This window comes from Salvelinus alpinus, chromosome 26 (assembly GCF_045679555.1).
Source record: "Salvelinus alpinus chromosome 26, SLU_Salpinus.1, whole genome shotgun sequence".
Taxonomy (NCBI): domain Eukaryota; kingdom Metazoa; phylum Chordata; class Actinopteri; order Salmoniformes; family Salmonidae; genus Salvelinus; species Salvelinus alpinus.
In genome coordinates, this window is record NC_092111.1 from 28973549 (window position 1) to 28991691 (window position 18143).

The following is an 18143-nucleotide window of genomic DNA, read 5'->3' on the forward strand; positions in this document are numbered from 1 at the left end:
TATCAATGTATATAGGCATAATCACTGATCATACTGACCTTTAGTGTTGGTTTGCATCACAGCCACGGGGAAAGGGTAAACTCAGTTAATTAGATTTTGTTCATCTAAACCCAAATAATGTATCTCTGTGATTCAAAGTATACAGGTATTATTGCATGTTGACTAACCAATCGCAGTGAAATTAGATTAAATATAGTCATGATCAGTTTCATATATTTCAATCATGTAAATTTAGTAGATTGGATTGACAGCGGCATTGCCTTTGTTGATTGGCTAGCAAGCAAAACTTGACGTTACACATCGTTTACTTTTGGGAAAACTGCTCCAGACACTTGCCAGCTAGCTATCCTTAGTTCAAATAGCCTAAAGAAAATGTATGTAATAATATGAAGCTGAAATTGTAAACTATAAAGTATAAACCCACCATAGTGATATCGACGAAGAAGTTATGAAAATGTCCCAGGCGGAGATTCTTGGTTGAACGTGAACGCGCATTGGACAGTAGTTCCACTTTGAATCCCACGCCCACTACGACGTATGGCACCGCCCTCCGGTGAAATAAAGACTGTCCGGCAAGAGAGTAGCCCCTCTAGTAATTGAATAGGATCTCCATGGGACAGCCATAGATTAAGTTATACGGATAAGAGTCAACATGTTCTTCTATAGCCTACATCCAAGTCTTGTGGTTGTCATAAGAGGCCTCAATAGTCTAAATGGCTTCCTCTTCCTGGCTCCTTTCCTTTAATGTTTTTTCTTCGGCTGCACTGATCTGAAAATACAGGACAGATAGATTGAAGCGATATGACAGAAGCATATGAGGGGGATTTGCTCTCATCCATTTTCTTATTTTTGTCTGCATATGGTCGTTGATAAATCGTTATTTTAACAGAAAAGTTGTCCTTAATGATGGAAACTAATACAAGGGGAGGAAGCAAGCTCGACTATTGAGATGCATCCCATATTGTGGTTGTACACCGTTTTAACAGGTCCAAAATAATCACACAATTTCAGACCAGGGGCATGCACTTACCAAAGGAAACAGAGCGCGCGCCTCATTATCATATTCAATCGAACTGCAGTCGGCAGACCCGCGAAACAGAGCACTCAGCGAAGACTAGCCTGCTATTGCGGCACTAACGAATTGCCAGCTGAAAGGATAAATAATCCGATACAAAAGGTAAAATACGTAGGCTTACTATGCCTTTTATTAGAGATAAACATGTTTTTAATGTTGTGGAAAAGTAAAGTTAACTATGTATTGACTCTGGTGCGTTTGCAACGGTTCAAATGCCAAACAAACCTATGGAATGCAATCACAATTTCTCAGTATTGTTCTGTATTTCAAGAGCGTGACCATTTTGTCTGTTTGCAAAATGTGTTTATTGCAGGCGGTCTAACCTCTCGGCTTCCTCAATTTCGTTTCAGCCTAGGGATGGGCCTCAAAAGGAGCTCATGAGGGGCTGCAGTGGCTCAAGGATCTTCACATCCATACCCACACATGTAGTCAGAGCTGGCCCTAGCCTTTTGGGGTCAACCTAAGCTAGGCTGAACACATTACATTTTTAACTATGTTTATTTCATGATAAAAGCTAGTTCATTTCATCTGGCATGTAGCCCAATTTCATAATATTATCTTATGTCCCAGCTGCTTGATGTAGTTTAAGAAATCATGAAAAAACAGGCCTTAGGGAATTTTCCCCCCTGCCAGCTATTAGTGCTATTGATCACCGTGGCACCATCTCGCCTTCTGAACGTTCTATTCCCAGCCTATTGTAATACGTCACAATGCCTGCTTTGCCATTGTTGGAAACGAGACCTGCTCACGTTGCTGGTAGTTGAAATGTAAACAACAATTACTCATGGAACGCTGAGGTTGTCCCATTGTTTCCTATAGGAAAATATAAGTATGTCTGTATTTTGCCAAATCTCGCAGTGTGTATATATATTTTTTTAATTGGACACCATTTTAATCATGACAATCTCCTAATTATGTAAGGCTGGGCAGTGTACTCCGTTGTCAAACGCTAGCCCTGAAATACCCTTTGCCCTTGGACCGCTGAGCTCACCCCATTGTTTTCCTGTGGAGAGGCATGCTGTTATATTTTGCCAAATATCTCGCAATGTGTAGTAGGGTCACTTTAGTAGGGTGCCACATGAGTGTTTACTTTTTAGGTTCTTCTCTAAGCAGTTGCGGTTTGCTGTTGTGACAACATGCCTGGTCTGCACTGTTGGGTGTCTTTGGTTGAACACTGTCCCTTTCGGGAAATTTGTCTTGAATCTCAAACATAACAAAACATCCCCACATATAGTGCATAAATACATTCAATGTAAATCATGAGCAATATCACAAACTATGTGATTGGGATAAATGTACATTTCATACAGTTCAGATTCATGGCGGGGGTGAACGATTTCTGGGGTCTGGCGGTTTGGTAACATGGGTCAAATAATCTTTGTCACATGCTTTGTAAACAACTGGGGTGGATTTACGGTGAAATGCTTACAATACGAGCATTGCTAGCTAATGAAAACATTGCCATCTAAAGTAAATTTCACAACATGATGGCGAAGTTGTTTCTTACCAAACATGTGCCTATTTTAGTAATGTCATCGTATTCCCAAGCCTCTATAGTGTAATTTAAATGAGTCATTAGCCCATGTTCTACTTTTACGCATCAATATGGCTGCAACGTTGTGACTGAGGTGCAAACCATGAATATGCAGCTGGATTTATTGTGGAGTTGATTGTTGGAAATAACATTTTCCATGACATGTAGCCTCAAATTGAATTAGAATTATAACAAAGTAAACAGTTAGCTAGGCAAGTTGAGGCTTAAAATCAAAGCAGAGGTTGTAGTTGGAATTGCAGTATATTTAATGAGAGAATCTAGACGTGAGCTAGCTTTTGACAATGGTTTCCTCTAGACAAACTTGCTTAGCAACCGGATATTAACGTGTTTGGTGGAGAGAATTAGTTCCAATATTTGGATAATTCTTGTGATTGGAGGATAGCTGTGAGGGTTATGGGCTCAGGATTAATTTGTGCAAATGCAGCTCACAATTCGAGCACCCCTGAGCATCCCATTGGTTCCTGCGTGAACTGCCCCCCCCCCCGCTGACCGTCACATAGTCATAATTTTGGCTTTTTTGCATGTGTCAACGGGGAAATAAGTGTTATACTTTGCCCTCAATCTCATTTACAGAACTGCGGGAAAATGGTGCCTGACAGGCTGGGGCTAAGGACACTGTCTACCAGCCGCTCCCCCTCAGGAGACATAAAAGATTTGGCATGAGTCCTCAGATCCTCAAAAGGTTCTACAGCTGCACCATCGAGAGCATCCTAACTGGTTGCATCACTGCCTGGTATGGCAACTGCTCAGCCTCTGACCGCAAGGCACTACAGAGGGTAGTGCGTACAGCCCAGTACATCACTGGGGCCAAGTTCCCTGCCATCCAGGATTTCTATACCAGGCGGTGTCAGAGGAAGGCCCTAAATCGTCAGACTCAAGCCACCCTAGTCAGACTGTTCTCTCTGCTACCGCACGGCAAGTGGCACCGGAGCGCCAAGTCTAGGTCCAAGAGGCTTCTATAAACAGCTTCTTACCCCCAAGCCATAAGACTCCTGAACATCTAGTCAAATGGCTAGCCAGACTATTTGCATTGACCCTCCCCTCTCCACTCTTGTCTTCTATGCATAGTCACTTTAATAACTCTACCTACATGTACATACTACCTCAACTAACCGGTGCCTCCACACATTGACTATGTACCGGCATCCCCTGTGTATGTATTTTTTACTGCTGCTCTTAATTGTTCTTCTCTCACTATTTTTTGTGTGAACTGCACTGTTGGTTAGGGGCTCGTAAGTAAGCATTTCACTGTAGTGTTTGGTGCATGTGACTAATAAAATTCCTCTAGACCACGATCAGCTGCTTTGTCTTGCTGACATTGAGGGAAAGGTTGTCAACACTGCCAGGTCTGTCTCATCGTCGGTTGTCAGGCCTCTATCACTGTCGTGTTGTCAAACGTAATGATGTTGGCGTTGTGCGCGGCCACGCAGTCATAGGTGAACATGGAGTACAGGAGGATGATTAAGCACACACTCCTGAGGGGGCAACAACCCATCTGCCACGCTGACCCTCATAACCTGGGGGCAGCCCATCAGGAAGTCCAGGGTCCAATTGCAGAGCGAGGTGTTCAGTCCCAGCGTACCAAGCTTAATGATGAGCTTGGAGGGCATTATGGTGTAGAACACTGAGTGGGAAGGGGCCGTGTAGAGTGCGTTATCTGTTGGGGCGGTATGTGAATTGGCGTGGTTCCAATGTGTCTGGGATGATGCCTTTTTTAAAAAGTGTTTCATGATTACAGATGTGAGCGCTACAGGCGATTTTAGTAATTTACACAGGTTACTTTGGTGTTCATGGGAACAGGGTCTTGAAACACGTAGGTATTACAGACTTCGTCAGGGAGTTTGACAATGTCTGTGAAGACACTTGTTAGCTGGTCAGCGCATGCGCAGAGTACGCATCCTGGTATTCTGGCTTTGTGAATGATAACCTATTTAAAGGTCTTACTCACATCGGGTACGGAGAGCGTGATAAGTCTTCCAAAACAGCTGTGACACTCACGCATGGTTCAGTGTTGCTCGCCTCGAAGTCACTGGTGCAGCTAGCAGCTGGGTTTCCCTTTTTGTAATCTGTGATAGTTTGCAAGCCCTGCCACATCCAAGCATCAGAACCAGTGTAGTAGGATTTTTGATCTTACTCCTGTATCGAAGCTTTACCTGTTTTGATGATTCGTCAGAGCGTAGCAGGATTTCTTGTTAGTGTCCCGCTCCTTGACAGCGGGAGCTCTAGCCTTTTAGCTCTGTGCAGATGTTGCCTGTAGTTCATGGCTTCTGGTTGGTATATGTGCGTACGGTCACTGTGGGTTGTAGTCAATGCGTATCAGTGGCCTGATGGTTGAGTGGGGGTGTGCGGTCGGTGGCAATCCTTAACCCTGCCCGTGCCACTCTCCATGAAGAGTGCTTCTATGCTAACCAAACGTACACCACTGATTTTACTTGCCAGGTTTGCACTCTTGGGATTCTGTCAACCAGCCTCATGAGGTAGTCACCTGGAATGCATTTCAATTAACAGGTGTGCCTTGTTAATTTGTGGAATTTCTTTCCTTAGTGCGTTTGAGCCAACCAGTTGTTGTGACAAGGTAGGGGTGATATACAGAAGATAGCCCTATTTGGTGAAAGACCAAGTCCATATTATGGCAAGAACAGCTCAAGTAAGCAAAGAGAAATGACAGTCCATTACTTTGACTGACCTTCATGTCTTAATCTGGAAAATTTCAGTGCCGTTGCAAAAACCATCAAGCGCTATGATGAAACTTGCTCTCATGAGGACTGCCACAGGAAAGGAAGACCCAGAGTTGGCTCTGCTGCAGAGGATAAGTTCATTAGTTACCAGTCTCATAAATTGCAGCCCAAATAAATGTTTCAGAGTTCAAGTAAGACACATCTCAACATCAATTGTTCAGAGGAGACTGAATCAGGCCTTCATGGTTGAATTGCTGCAAGGAAACCACTACTAAAGGACACAAATAAGAAGAGACTTGCTTGGGCCAAGAAACATGAGCAATGGACAATAGACTGGAAGTCTGTCCTTCTGGTCTGAGTCCAAATTTGCGATTTTTGGTTCCAACCGCCGTGTCTTTGTGATGCAGAGTAGGTGAACGGCTCTCCGCATGTGTGGTTCCCACCATGGTGTGATGGTGCTTTGCTGGTGACACTGTCAGTGATTTATTTTTATTTTTTTATGTTGAATTCAAGGCACACCACAGCATTCTGCAGCGATACACCATCCCATCTTGTTTCCATTTAGTGGGACTATCATTTTGTTTTTCAAAAGGATAATGACCTGAAACACACCTCCAGGCTGTTTAAGGGCTATTTGACCAAGGAGAGTGATGGAGTGCTGTATCCCATCTGGCCTCCACAATCACCCGACCTCAACCAAATTGGCATGGTTTGGGATGAGTCGGACCACAGACTGAAGGGAAAGCAGCCAACAAGTGCTCAGCGTATGTGGGAACTCAGCTGGTTGAGAGTGCCAAGAGTTTGCAAAGGGTGGCTACTTTGAAGAATCTAAAATATTTTGATTAGTCACATTTTTGGTTACTACATGATTCCAGATGTTATTTCTTAGTTTTGACGTCTTCGCTATTCTACAATATAAACTAAGACGGCGCTACAGGGAGACAGGACGGACAGCTGATCGTCCTCGCAGTGGCAGACCACGTGTAACTTCTGAACATCACACCTGTGGGACAGGTACAGGATGGCAACAACTGCCCGAGTTACACCAGGAACGCACAATCTCTCCATCAGTGCTCAGACTGTACGCAATAGGCTGAGAGAGGCTGGACTGAGGGCTTGTAAGGCAGGTCCTCACCTGACATCACCGGTAACAACGTCTCCTATGGGCACAAACCCACCGTCGCTGGACCAGACAGGACTGGCAAAAAGTGCTCGTCACTGACGAGTTGCGGTTTTGTCTCACCAGGGGTGATGGTCGGATTCGCGCTTGTCGACGGAATGAGCCTTACACCGAGGCCTGTACTCTGGAGCAGGATCGAGGTGGAGGGTCCGTCTTGGTCTGGGGCGGTGTCACAGCATCATCGGACTGAGCTTAATGTCATTGCAGGCAATCCCAATGCTATGCGTTACAGGGAAGACATCCTCATGTGGTACCCTTCCTGCAGGCTCATCCTGACATGACCCTCCAGCATGATAATGCCACCACGCACAGAACGAGCAGTATGGCTGATTTCCTGCAAGACAGGAATGTCAGTGTTCTGCAATGTCCAGCGACGAGCCCGGATCTCAATCCCATTGAGCACGTCTGGGACCAGTTGGATCGGAGGGTGAGGGCTAGGGCCCCCAGAAATGTCCAAGCACTTGCAGGTGCCTTGGTGGAAGATTGGGCTAACATCTCACAGCAAGAACTGGCAAATCTGGTGCAGTCCATGAGGAGATGCACTGCAGTTCTTAGTATCTGGTGTGGCCACCAGCTGCGTTGACTGTTATTTTTAACGCCCCCCCCCCTTTTTGTCCAGGGACACGTTATTCCATTTCTGTTAGTCACATGTCTGTGGAACTTGTTCAGTTTGTCTGTTGACTCTTATGTTAACAGTACAAATAAAGAAACCCTTCAAATCAAAACTTGTCACACACATGGTTAGCAGATGTTAATGTGAGTGTAGCTAAATGCTTGCTCTTCTAGTTCTGACAGTGCAGTAATATCTAACAATTCCCCAACTACCTAATACATGCATCTAAAGGGGTGAATGAGAATATGTACAGTTGAAGTCGGAAGTTTACAAATGCAGTAACTCAGTTTTTCACCATTCCTGACATTTAATCCTAGTAAAAATGCCCTGTCTTGGGTCAGTTAGGATCACCACTTTATTTTAAGAATGTGAAATGTCTGAAGAATAGTAGAGAATGATTTATTTATTTCATCACATCCCCAGTGGTTCAGAAGTTTACATGCACTCAATTAGTATTTGGTAGCATTGCCTTTACATTTAACTTGGGTCAAATGTTTCGGGTAGCCTTCCACAAGCTTCCAACAATAAATTAGGTGAATTCTGGCCCATTCCTCCTGACAGAGCTGGTGTAACTGAGTCAGGTTTGCAGGCCTCCTTGCTTGCACACGCTTTTTCAGTTCTGCCCACAAATTTTCTATAGGATTGAGGTCAGGGCTTTGTGATGGCCACTCCAATACCTTGACTTTGTTGTCCTTAAGCCATTTTGCCACAACTTTGGAAGTTTGCTTGGGCTCATTGTCCATTTGGAAGACCTATTTGCGACCAAGCTTAAATTTCTTGACTGATGTCTTGAGATGTTGCTTCAATATATCCAAATAATTTTGCTCCCTCATGACGCAATCTATTTTGTGATGTGCACCAGTCCCTCCTGCAGCAAAGCACCCCCACAACATGATGCTGCCACCCCCGTGCTTCACAGTTGGGATGGTGTTCTTTGGCTTGCAAGCTTCTGCCTTTTTCCTCCAAACATAACGATGGCCATTATGGACAAACAGTTCTATGTTTGTTTCATCTGACCAGAGGACATTTCTTAAGTATGGTCTTTGTCCCCATGTGCAGTTGCCAACTGTAGTCTGGCTTTTTTTATGGTGGTTTTGGAGCAGTGGCTTCTTCCTTGCTGAGTGGCCTTTCAGGTTATGTCGCTATAGGACTCGTTTTACTGTGGATATAGATACTTTTGTACCTGTTTCCTCCAGCATCTTCACAAGGTCCTTTGCTGTTCTGGGATTGATTTGCACTTTTCGCACTAAAGTACGTTCCTCTCTAGCAGACAATGCGTCTCCTGAGCGGTATGACGGCTGCGTGGTCCCATAGTGTTTATACTTGTCTACTATTGTTTGTACAGATGAATGTGGTACCTTCAGGCGTTTGGAAATTGCTCCCAAGGATGAACTTGACTTGTGGAGGTCTACAATTGTTTTTCTGATGTCTTGGCTGATTTCTTTTGATGAGGCACTGAGTTGGAAGGTAGGCCTTAATACCTCCAATTGACTCAAATTATGCCAATTGACTCAAATTATGCCAATTGACTCAAATGATGTCAATTAGCCTATCAGAAGCTTCTAAAGCATGACATTTTTTGGTTATTTCCAAGCTGTAAACAATTGTTGGAATAATTACTTGTGTCATGCCCGAAGTAGATGTCCTAACCGACTTGCCAAAACTATAGTTTGTCAACCACGCCACAAATGTCTTGTTAACAAACGAGTTTTAATGACTCCAACCTAAGTGCATGTAAACTTCCGACTTCAACTGTATATGGATGGCTGAGTGGCAAGGTGTAATAGATGGTATAAAATTCTGTATATTCATGTGATATGAGTAAGGGATGTTAACATTATTTAGAGTGCATTGTATGAAGTGACTAGTGATCTGTTAAAGTAGCCAATTACTTCTCTATGGAGGCAGCAGCCTCTGAGTTGGTGATTGCTGTTTGGCCTTGAGAGCTGTTTTCCAGTCTCTTGGTCCCAGCTTTGACGCACCTGTACTGACCTCGCCTTCTGGATGGTAGCGGGGTGAACAGACAGTGGGTCAGGTGGTTGTCCTTGAACTTCTTGTTCTTCCTTTGACATATGGTGCTGTCAGTGTCATGGAGCGCAGGTAGTTTGCCCCCGGTGATGCGTTGTGCAGACCGCACCACCCTCTGGATAGCTTTGCGGTTGATGGCGGTGCAGTTGCCATACCAGGTTGTGATGCAGCCCGACAGGATGCTTTTTTTTGTGCATCTGTAAAATGAGTAGGTGTGTCAACTTTTGACTGGTACTGTAGTTGTCTTCTGAACTTCTGTGTTAGGTGTCCAGGTGAGGTTTGAGTCAAGTATAGTGCCATAGTTTAATACAAAGAGCAAATTGAAATGCTCTGTATGTGGATGGTCCCCATGTCTCTTGCAGATCGGTGCCCGGTTTCTTGATAGTTCCATCGCTATTTTTAGCAATGCATCTGTCCTACAACAGCCGAAGACGTAACATGCGTTTCCCGAAAACACCACGCAGTGAGAACGTCCTGTGAGTGCGTCACTGGACGCGTCACGTTTTTTACTACTGATAGTTCAAAATAAAGGTAGCACTGCTCTCTGATCAGCTTTCTCCATTATAATCTTTCCCTAAAATTAGTTTCACAATACTGACGGATCGGCACCTAGACATATCACTTAACGGCTGCAAATACTGAGGCTGCTTATTCTGATTTACCCTATAAGGCACTACAATCACAGATTCCTTTGGCACATCATTGCACACGTTAAATATTTGACTGTAGCCTGCGAATATAATTCAATTGACTGAACATTACATTTTTGCGAAACATGCTCTTTCTGTGCCATAGACCAAGGTTTCCCAAACTCGGTCCTAGGGCCTCCATTGGTGAACGTTTTAGTTTTTTGCCCTAGCACTACACAGCTGATTCACATTATCAAAGCTTGATAATGAGTTGGTTATTTGAATAGCTCCGTAGTGCTACAGCAAAAACCAAAACGTGCACCCAGGGTTGGCCCAAGGACAGACTTTGGGAAACTGTGCCGTAGACTGATCAGGTGAAAGCTATGATCCCTTATTGTCACCTATTAAATCAACGATTGCTGTATCATCAGTATATTTTACTGTGCACATCCTGATTCTTATAGGGGTACAATTGTTGGTGTAGAGGGTGAACAGAACTGGCAAAAGGACACTGCCATGGGGTACACCTGTATTGCTGGTTTGTGGGTCTGATGTGTTCGTATTGAACAGCACTCTTCTGAACCCACTCACTTGAGATGCACATTGGTGTCCATGGTTGCAAGTTTGCAACAGAATATCAGGATGTATTTTGTTGAATACAGAAAGTTGACAAATGAATGTGGTTTATCCAGGTGCATGTAGATTTTAAGGAGAATCAACAGTCGTTGACTCTGCGGCCTGCTTTATAGTAGGGATGGGTGAAAAATCTCTTGCATATTGCGATATTATTTTGGACAGTATATCGATACTTTGACAACAAGTAACAATATATTTTATGTTAGTGTTAGCTAGCGCTAGTGGGCTGTACCTGCTCTAAAACTCTGGTATTTTTCATCCTGTAGCTTGTTCTCAATCTTTTTAAAATAGTGAGCCAATAATTCAGCTTTTTATTTCCCTGACTGATCAACTCATTTCTATTGTCTCTCTGCAGTAGACATGTATTGAGCTATATGTTTGGTACTTCAAATTGCAATTGAATCGCCACCTAAGTGTCCCGATATTGTATCACGAGATACTTGGCAATTCCCAGCCCTAGTTTAGAGGAGAACTTGAATGGGTCGGGTAGGCTTTCTGTGTGCCAGAGAAGGTGTTTGACTAAACATTGCCTTTTTTTCTGATGGTTTTACGTAATATAACTGACTGTCAGTAAAATAACTGTAGAAAAACTGTTACTAGAGAAGCATCTAACCTCATTCTTGCCTCAGTTTGCCAATTGACTGAATGAGGTTCTGTCCCATCTCCCCCAGATTCCAGTCTACGATGGAGATTGACAGTCTAATGAAACAGGCGAGTGATAGACCTGTCATGACTCCCTAATCCTGCTCATGGAGAGCTATAGGATGTGCTGCCTTTTGTTGTTGGCCCAGAGCTAATACACCTTATTGGGTTTTAGTGCTGGTCTGGAAAGCTTGCACACGCTGTAGTTGTCAAGGACGAAGGCAGAGCTGGTGAACATTAATTCTCTATTAAACCTCAATCTAATTTTGTGTATTTTTGCCTATACTGTGTAGTTTTTCCCTTGTTGTGAATTATTACACCGCACACTAAGTCACGTTAAAGTCTCTTTGTCAGCAAGCTGGAGGTCAGTCAAACTTCAATGTATAAAGTACCGGTCTGAAGTGAGCTCTAACATGGCAGTCCCGTTAGTTCCCTTAAATACTGACAAGTTATATTTGCATGATTTAGCTTATCATTCGTTTGCTATACTCATGTGACCGACCAATACCTCAAGGTTTCTTTAAGCTGGGACGTTGAAACAGATTCCTTTCTCTAAACGAGGTTCTGGGCGTACTGCCATATTGCAGATACTGATAGTGAGGATTCGTTCAGTCACTTGCATGAACACAGAAATGGGTTTATAGAAAAGCACAAATAAAATTAAAATAATCACACTTGGATGACAGAGGTTGGGTAACATTTCTGCTGAAATGTTTCTTCTCCTGTGGCTTCATTGCTCTTGAGCCAAAAAATTACCACACTCAAGCCACACACTTCCCCTCTGAACACTGCTCTTTCTTTTGCAGGAGTTTGTCAGTGTCTGGGTCCAGGAGCCACAATTCCACAAAGATGACTTCTGGCACACGCACGTTGACTATGAGATCTGTTTACATGTGAGTACTACTGCACGCTTCACTTGATGAACATCATTAAACATGAACATCTTCAGCTTCTGAGAGATTGAGGAAGCTGTGTATGGGTCGGGTAGGCTTTCTGTGTGCCAGAGAAGGTGTGTATTTATTGGCAACCTCTAACTTCATGACAATCTGAAGTGGGGTAATATTGGCTATAAAACCTCTGCTAATATGATTTACCTTCTTCCTGTGTTAAGACCAATAGCATGTGTTTTAGGAAGAAGACTTCCTGTGTGCGGAGGCGATACAGTGAGTTTGTTTGGCTCCGGCAGCGTCTGCAGGACAACACTATGCTCATGTACGTATAATCCATAGTAATAGTTCACTGTAGGCCCTCTTCACTGCATCATTTGATCACTCCTGCAATGATGTATGCACTTGTCTTTCCAGGGGTGGACTATTCATACTTTTGGTCATGTGGTGTATGTGGATACCTGCTCGTCGAACATCTCTTTCCAAAATCATGAGCATGAATATGCAGTTGGTCGCTGCTATAACATCCTCCACTCTTCTGGGAAGGCTTTTCATTAGTGTAGAAACATTGCTGCGGGACTTGCTTCCATTCGGCCACGAGCGTTAGTGAGGTCTGTCACTGATGTTGAGTGATTAGGCCTGGCTCGCAGTCGGTGTTCCAATTCATTCGAAAGGTGTTCGATGGGGTTGATGTCAGGGCTCTGTGCAGGCCAGTGAAGTTCTTCCACACTGATCTTGACAAACGATTTCTGAATGGACCTCGCTTTGTGCATGGGGGCATTGTCATGCTGCCACAAAGTTGGAGGCACAGAATTGTCTAGAATGTCATTGTATGCTGTAGCGTTAAGATTTCCCTTCAATGGAACTAAGGGGCCTTGCCCCAACCATGAAAAACAGCCCCAGAACATTATTCCTCCACCAAACCTTAGTTTGCACTGCATTGGGGCAGGTAGCATTCTCCTGATTCATCACTCCAGAGAACGCATTTCCAAAATCCAATGATGGCGAGCTTTACACCACTCCAACCGACGCTCGGTATTGCGCATGGTGATCTTAGGCTTGTGTGCTGCTGCTCGGCCATGGAAACCCATTTCATGAAGCTCCCAGCGAACAGTTATTGTGCTGACGTTGCGTCCAGAGGCAGTTTGAAACTCTGTAGTGAGTGTTGCAACCGAGGATAGATGCTCTTCAGCACTCGGCATTCCTTTTCTGTGAGTTTGTGGCCTACCACTTCGCAGCTGAGCTGTTGTTGCTCCTAGATGTTTCCGCTTCACAATAACAGCACTTAATGTTGACAGGTGCAGCTCTAGCAGGGCAGACTTGTTGGAAAGGTGGCATCATATGACACTGCCACATTGAAAGCCACTGTTGTCCCTTTCCAGAGAGTTGCCCAAACTGCCTCCCTGGAACCCTTTCTTCAGTCTGAAAAACCCCTACAAGGTCAATCAGAGGATGAATGGCCTGCGGGAGTTTCTAGAGATGTGAGTGTCCTTGTTTATTCCTTTCCTCAGCCTTATGAATGGCTGCCAGGTTTTGCATGTTCAAAGGGCGTGAAGGGATGATCCAGACAGCCCATCTATGGGTCTGATGCAACCAAAGTCAGTTTGTCAGATGTTTTCCTACCTCAAGTGGTTGTCCGGTCAATAGTGATGAACAATGAGTGCTTTTGGAAGTCGTTTGGGTTAGATTTGAAAAAGTCACGGCTTTTGATTTAAGGTTCGATTTAAACATTTTAAAAAATGCATTATGAAATGACATTACAATGATTTGAGCTTTCTAATGGAAATGGAGCCAAAAATGCTGAACATTAACTTATATGACATAAAATATTATGACTTAGTTTTTATTTGAATTCTTTATTACTTTTCATTCCTTAAAGTCACCATCCATCTCATCTCAGGCAGTAGCAGCCAGCCAGACAAGATAACATCTATACAGTGCATTCTGAAAGTATTCAGAGCCTTGACTTTATCCACATTTTGTTACTTTACAGCCTTACTCTAAAATTAATTAAATGTTTTCCCTCATCAATCTACACACAATACCCCATAATGACAAAGCAAAAACAGGTTTTAAAACTTTTGCAAATGTATTAAAAATAAATGGAAATCACATTTGCATAAGTATTCAAACCCTTTAATCAGTACTTTGATGAAGCATCTTTGGCAGCGACTACAGCCTCAAGTCTTCTTGGGTATGACGCTACAAGTCCGGCACACCTGTGTTTGGTGAGTTTCTCCCATTCTATTCTGCAGATCCCCTCAAGCTTTCAGCTTGGATGGGGAGTGTCGCTGCACAGCTATTTTCAGGTCTCCAGAGATGTTACATCAGGTTCAAATGGATTATGGTCATTGTAGTTAATTACCACGTTTCTACGCTGATTTAGGTTGAATATTTCCTTAATGAAAACTACAACTCCCTTCAGGTGTGCGTCCCACATAGCCCCTGACTTGATATCTCTCTCTCTCTCTCTCTCTCTCTCGAAACAGCATTGGCCTCACAAACGAACTAAATGGAATTCAAGTAATTGAACTGACGTTGGTCAATTAGTTTAATGACCCAAAAATGAAATGTCGGTTAGTTGCAGTGGTGGAAAATACCCATTATCATACTTAAGTAAAAGTAAAGATGCGTTAATAGAAAATGACAAGTCAAAGTCACCCAGTAAAATACTACTTGAGTAAGTCAAAGTATTTGGTTTAAAATATACTTAAGTATCAGAAGTAAATGTAATTGATCAAATGTACTTAAGTATCAAAAGTGTAAATCATTTAAAATTCCTTTATTAAGCAAACCAGACGGCACCATTTTCTTGTTTTTTAAATTTACGGGAAAGCCAGGGGCACGCTCCAACACAACAAAATTTACAAACAAAACGTGTCAGATCAGAGCCAGTAGATGACCAGGAATGTTATCTTGTGTGTGAATTGAACCATTTCTGTCCTGCTAAGCATTCAAACTGTAATGCACTTTTAGGTGTCGGGAGAATGCATAGAGTTGTCAAAAAGTACTGATACAAAAAAAATGAAAGTAAAAATACTTTCATGTACTACTTAAGTACTTTACACCACTGGTTAGTTGCTCAGCACTACTGGTCAGAGTCCATAGCAATCTGTGGTGTAGATCCCCTTTTGTACATTAGGAAGAATTTTTGGGGGGATATTGTTATCCCAAATGAATAGCAATATAATTCAATCACATAAATTCTGATTTTCCTCTAGTATGACATTTGTTTTGTAAAGCCTCTGCTTGCTCTGTATAAGATGTTATATCCATGGATTTATGGCACCAAACGCCATCCAGTGGCTTTTACCAGCAACTTCATTCATTTCCTCCACTCCACTTGAAACAGAAGCCATTTATGTACTGATGATTACAATGTTGATCTCATTGTCACCTAGTTTCTCCTGTCATAGAGCTTAGAATAACAATTCACTTCATCTCCTACCACACTTTGTAACCCGGCGCACTGATTACTTCAAAAACAAACGGAAAATATGGTATGGTGTTCTTGATAGTTGTATGTATCTACTGCTAGTTTTGTTGACTGTTCATTAATTAGCCAACAAATGAATCTTTGTCTGTTCGTCCCCAGTATCCTCCAGGACCCCCTGCTGCTGTCTGACAGTAGAGTGCACCTGTTCCTCCAATCCCAGCTCAGCGTGACCAAGATGGAGGCGTGTGTCTTGGGACAGACACGCTACACAGTGGCACAGGCCATCCAGATGTGTAGCGACTGTCACCGCACACGCTTCCCCATAGAGAAGGGCAGCAAGGTGTACTTCAACTCAGACTGCGAAAGGTAAGAGTACGGTATGCCACACCTAACAGGTTGGGCATATCAAGAAGCTACAGATTTTGTCCTAAATTTTACAGATTTAAACTGTTTTTCAATGACATCCATTGATTGACTCAACAGCGATTGTTTATGAAAAAAATCATTATTAGATATCAGCTGCTGTCGGAGGAACGATGCAAGCCGACATGACCTCTGCCCTTTTTTATTCGGTACTTTCAGCCTCACCAGCACCACGTCAAGTCTGGGCCACAGCCATGACTCGGGGGTCCCCCAGAGCCCCAGCCTTCTACCCTTTGACTGCAGCACCTGTGAAAATTCTGACGGCAAAATTCGCATCCGGGATGAGGGATTCTTCAGCAGTCTGTCAGAGTCGTCGTGTGACCAGGAACACATGGAGCCCTGACACACCACTTCCACACACACACGCACAAAGGGGCTGTTTCCCGGACAAAGATTAAGCCTAGCCCTGGACTAAAAAGCACTTAATCTTTGTTCGGGAAACCACTCAAAAGACTGTTTGCTACAGTTCCTGATGCGCTTCTCAAACCTGATTAACTGGCGGCGTAGAAAGGTATTTTTATGTGGTTCTGTTGGAATTCTCTCTGCGTCCCCATCCGGCTTTTTAAAATTACTGAGCTATGTTTTCTTAAAGGATATTTTATTATATTGACATACCCTCTATTGCGGCCCGACTGGTGTTGCTAGTGAATGAGTCTTGTCCAAAACAGAACGTTGTCTTAATGCAATATCTCATTCTTGAACTCTAACTTGTGCCTTATATTTTTTTCCTTTTTATGTGAATCAGTTTACCTGCAATCATACTGGGAAAGATTCTTAAATTATACTTTTCTTAAAATTGTATTTGCACGATTTAAACTGTACTCTAAGGTTAGCAATAGTGTTGTATAGGCTCACTTTATACAAATCTTTTTTTATTTTTTATCTTAAGTATTCCAAGTATCAAATGTTTTATTTTTAAGAACTAACTTGATGGTTTATTGACTTGGTGGTTGGTGCCCTTTGAAATCCTGGAATGTCCAAGTAGTTTTTGTTGAAATGTGCTTTGGTTTCTTGTCCTTCTTGTTAAGGTTATCCCTGGGCTTTCCTTCAGCATTAACTTCAGTAGGCTTAGAAGAGGCTGGTGGGAAGTGCTGTAGGACAGACTTATCGTAATGGCTGCAATGGTATCAAACATATGGAAACCACATTTGACTATTCCATTCTAGCCATGACAACGAGCCTGTCCTCTTATAGCTCCTCCCACCAGCCTCTGGCCTAGATGTCTTCTGTTATGAGTGACGATCTATACTGAACAAAAATATAAACACATGTAAAGTGTTGGTCCTATGAGCTGAAATAAAATATCCCAGAAATGTTCAATATGCACAAAGCCTATTTCTCAATTTGTGCACATCCCTGTTAGGGAGTGTTTCTCCTTTGCAAAGATAATCCATCCACCTGACAGGTGTGGCATATCAAGAAGCTAATTAAACCATGATCATTACACAGGTGCACCTTGTGCTAGGGACTAAAGGCCACTCTAAAAAGTGCAGTTTTGTCACACAACACAATGCCACAGATGTCTCAAGTTGAGGGAGCATGCAATTGACATGCTACTGCAGGAATGTCCAGAGCCACCAATGTCGTTTTAGAGAATTTGGCAGTACATCCAACCGGCCTCACAACCGCAGACTACGTGTAAACACTCCAGCCCAGGACTACATCCAGCTGATGAAACTGGGTTGGCACAACCAAAGAATTTCTGCACCAACTGTCAAAACGTCACTGGGACGCTCATCTGCGTGCTCGTTGTCCTCACCAGGGTCTTGACCTGACTGCAGTTCGGCATCATAACTGATGTCAGTGGTCAAATGCTCACCTTCGATGGCCACTGGCACGCTGGAGTGTGCTCGTCACGGATAAATCCTGGTTTCAACTGTAACAGGCAGACCTAGTTTGTTGTCGTGGGTCAGTGATTTGCTGATGTCAACGTTGTGAAGAGTGCCCCATGGAGTTATGGTATGGGCATGCAGAAGCTATGAACAATTGCATTTTTCCCGATTGCAATTTGAATGCAGAGATATCGTGATGAGATCCTTAGGCCCATTGTCGTGCCATTCATCCGCCGCCATCACGTTTCAGCATGATAATGCAAGGATCTGAACACAATTCCTGAAAGCTGAACATGGCCTGCGTACTCACCAGACATGTCACCATTGTGCATGTTTCGGCTCTGAATTGAGGTCTACGACAGCATGTTCCCGCCAATAAAAAGCTACTTTGCACAGCCATTGAACAGTGGGACAACATGCCACCAACAACCTGATCAACTCGATGCTAAGGAGATGTCACGCTGCATGAGGCAAACGGTGGTCACACCAGATACTGACTGGTTTTCTAATCCACCACTACTTTATTTTA

General features: G+C 43.3%; 1 protein-coding gene across 5 annotated transcripts; it reads left to right on the forward strand.

Moving 5' to 3' along the window:
• Positions 1 to 1008: 1008 nt before the first annotated feature.
• On the forward strand, positions 1009 to 17112 carry LOC139555095 (sorting nexin-10B-like). 5 transcript variants are annotated; one of them, XM_071368576.1, is made up of 7 exons: positions 1009 to 1177; positions 11066 to 11105; positions 11843 to 11929; positions 12148 to 12248; positions 13306 to 13404; positions 15519 to 15725; positions 15942 to 17112. In XM_071368576.1, the coding sequence occupies exons 2-7, from the start codon at positions 11079 to 11081 to the stop codon at positions 16123 to 16125; spliced, it is 705 nt and encodes a 234-aa protein (XP_071224677.1). In that variant the 5' UTR covers positions 1009 to 1177; positions 11066 to 11078; the 3' UTR covers positions 16126 to 17112. The 5 variants fall into 5 exon arrangements, with proteins under 5 accessions (XP_071224677.1, XP_071224681.1, XP_071224679.1 ...); XM_071368577.1 differs by having other exon boundaries at positions 1063 to 1177; positions 12168 to 12248; XM_071368580.1 differs by lacking the exon at positions 13306 to 13404 and having other exon boundaries at positions 1044 to 1177.
• The last annotated feature ends 1031 nt before the right edge of the window (positions 17113 to 18143 follow it).

Bases quoted from the DNA above. Each gene is read 5' to 3' on its own strand.
- LOC139555095 (XM_071368576.1), top strand. From the start codon at position 11,079: ATGGAGATTGACAGTCTAATGAAACAG. The intron at 11,930-12,147 runs GTGAGTACTACT...TCCTGTGTTAAG, and splicing joins ACTATGAGATCTGTTTACAT to ACCAATAGCATGTGTTTTAG. The intron at 12,249-13,305 runs GTACGTATAATC...GTCCCTTTCCAG, and splicing joins CAGGACAACACTATGCTCAT to AGAGTTGCCCAAACTGCCTC.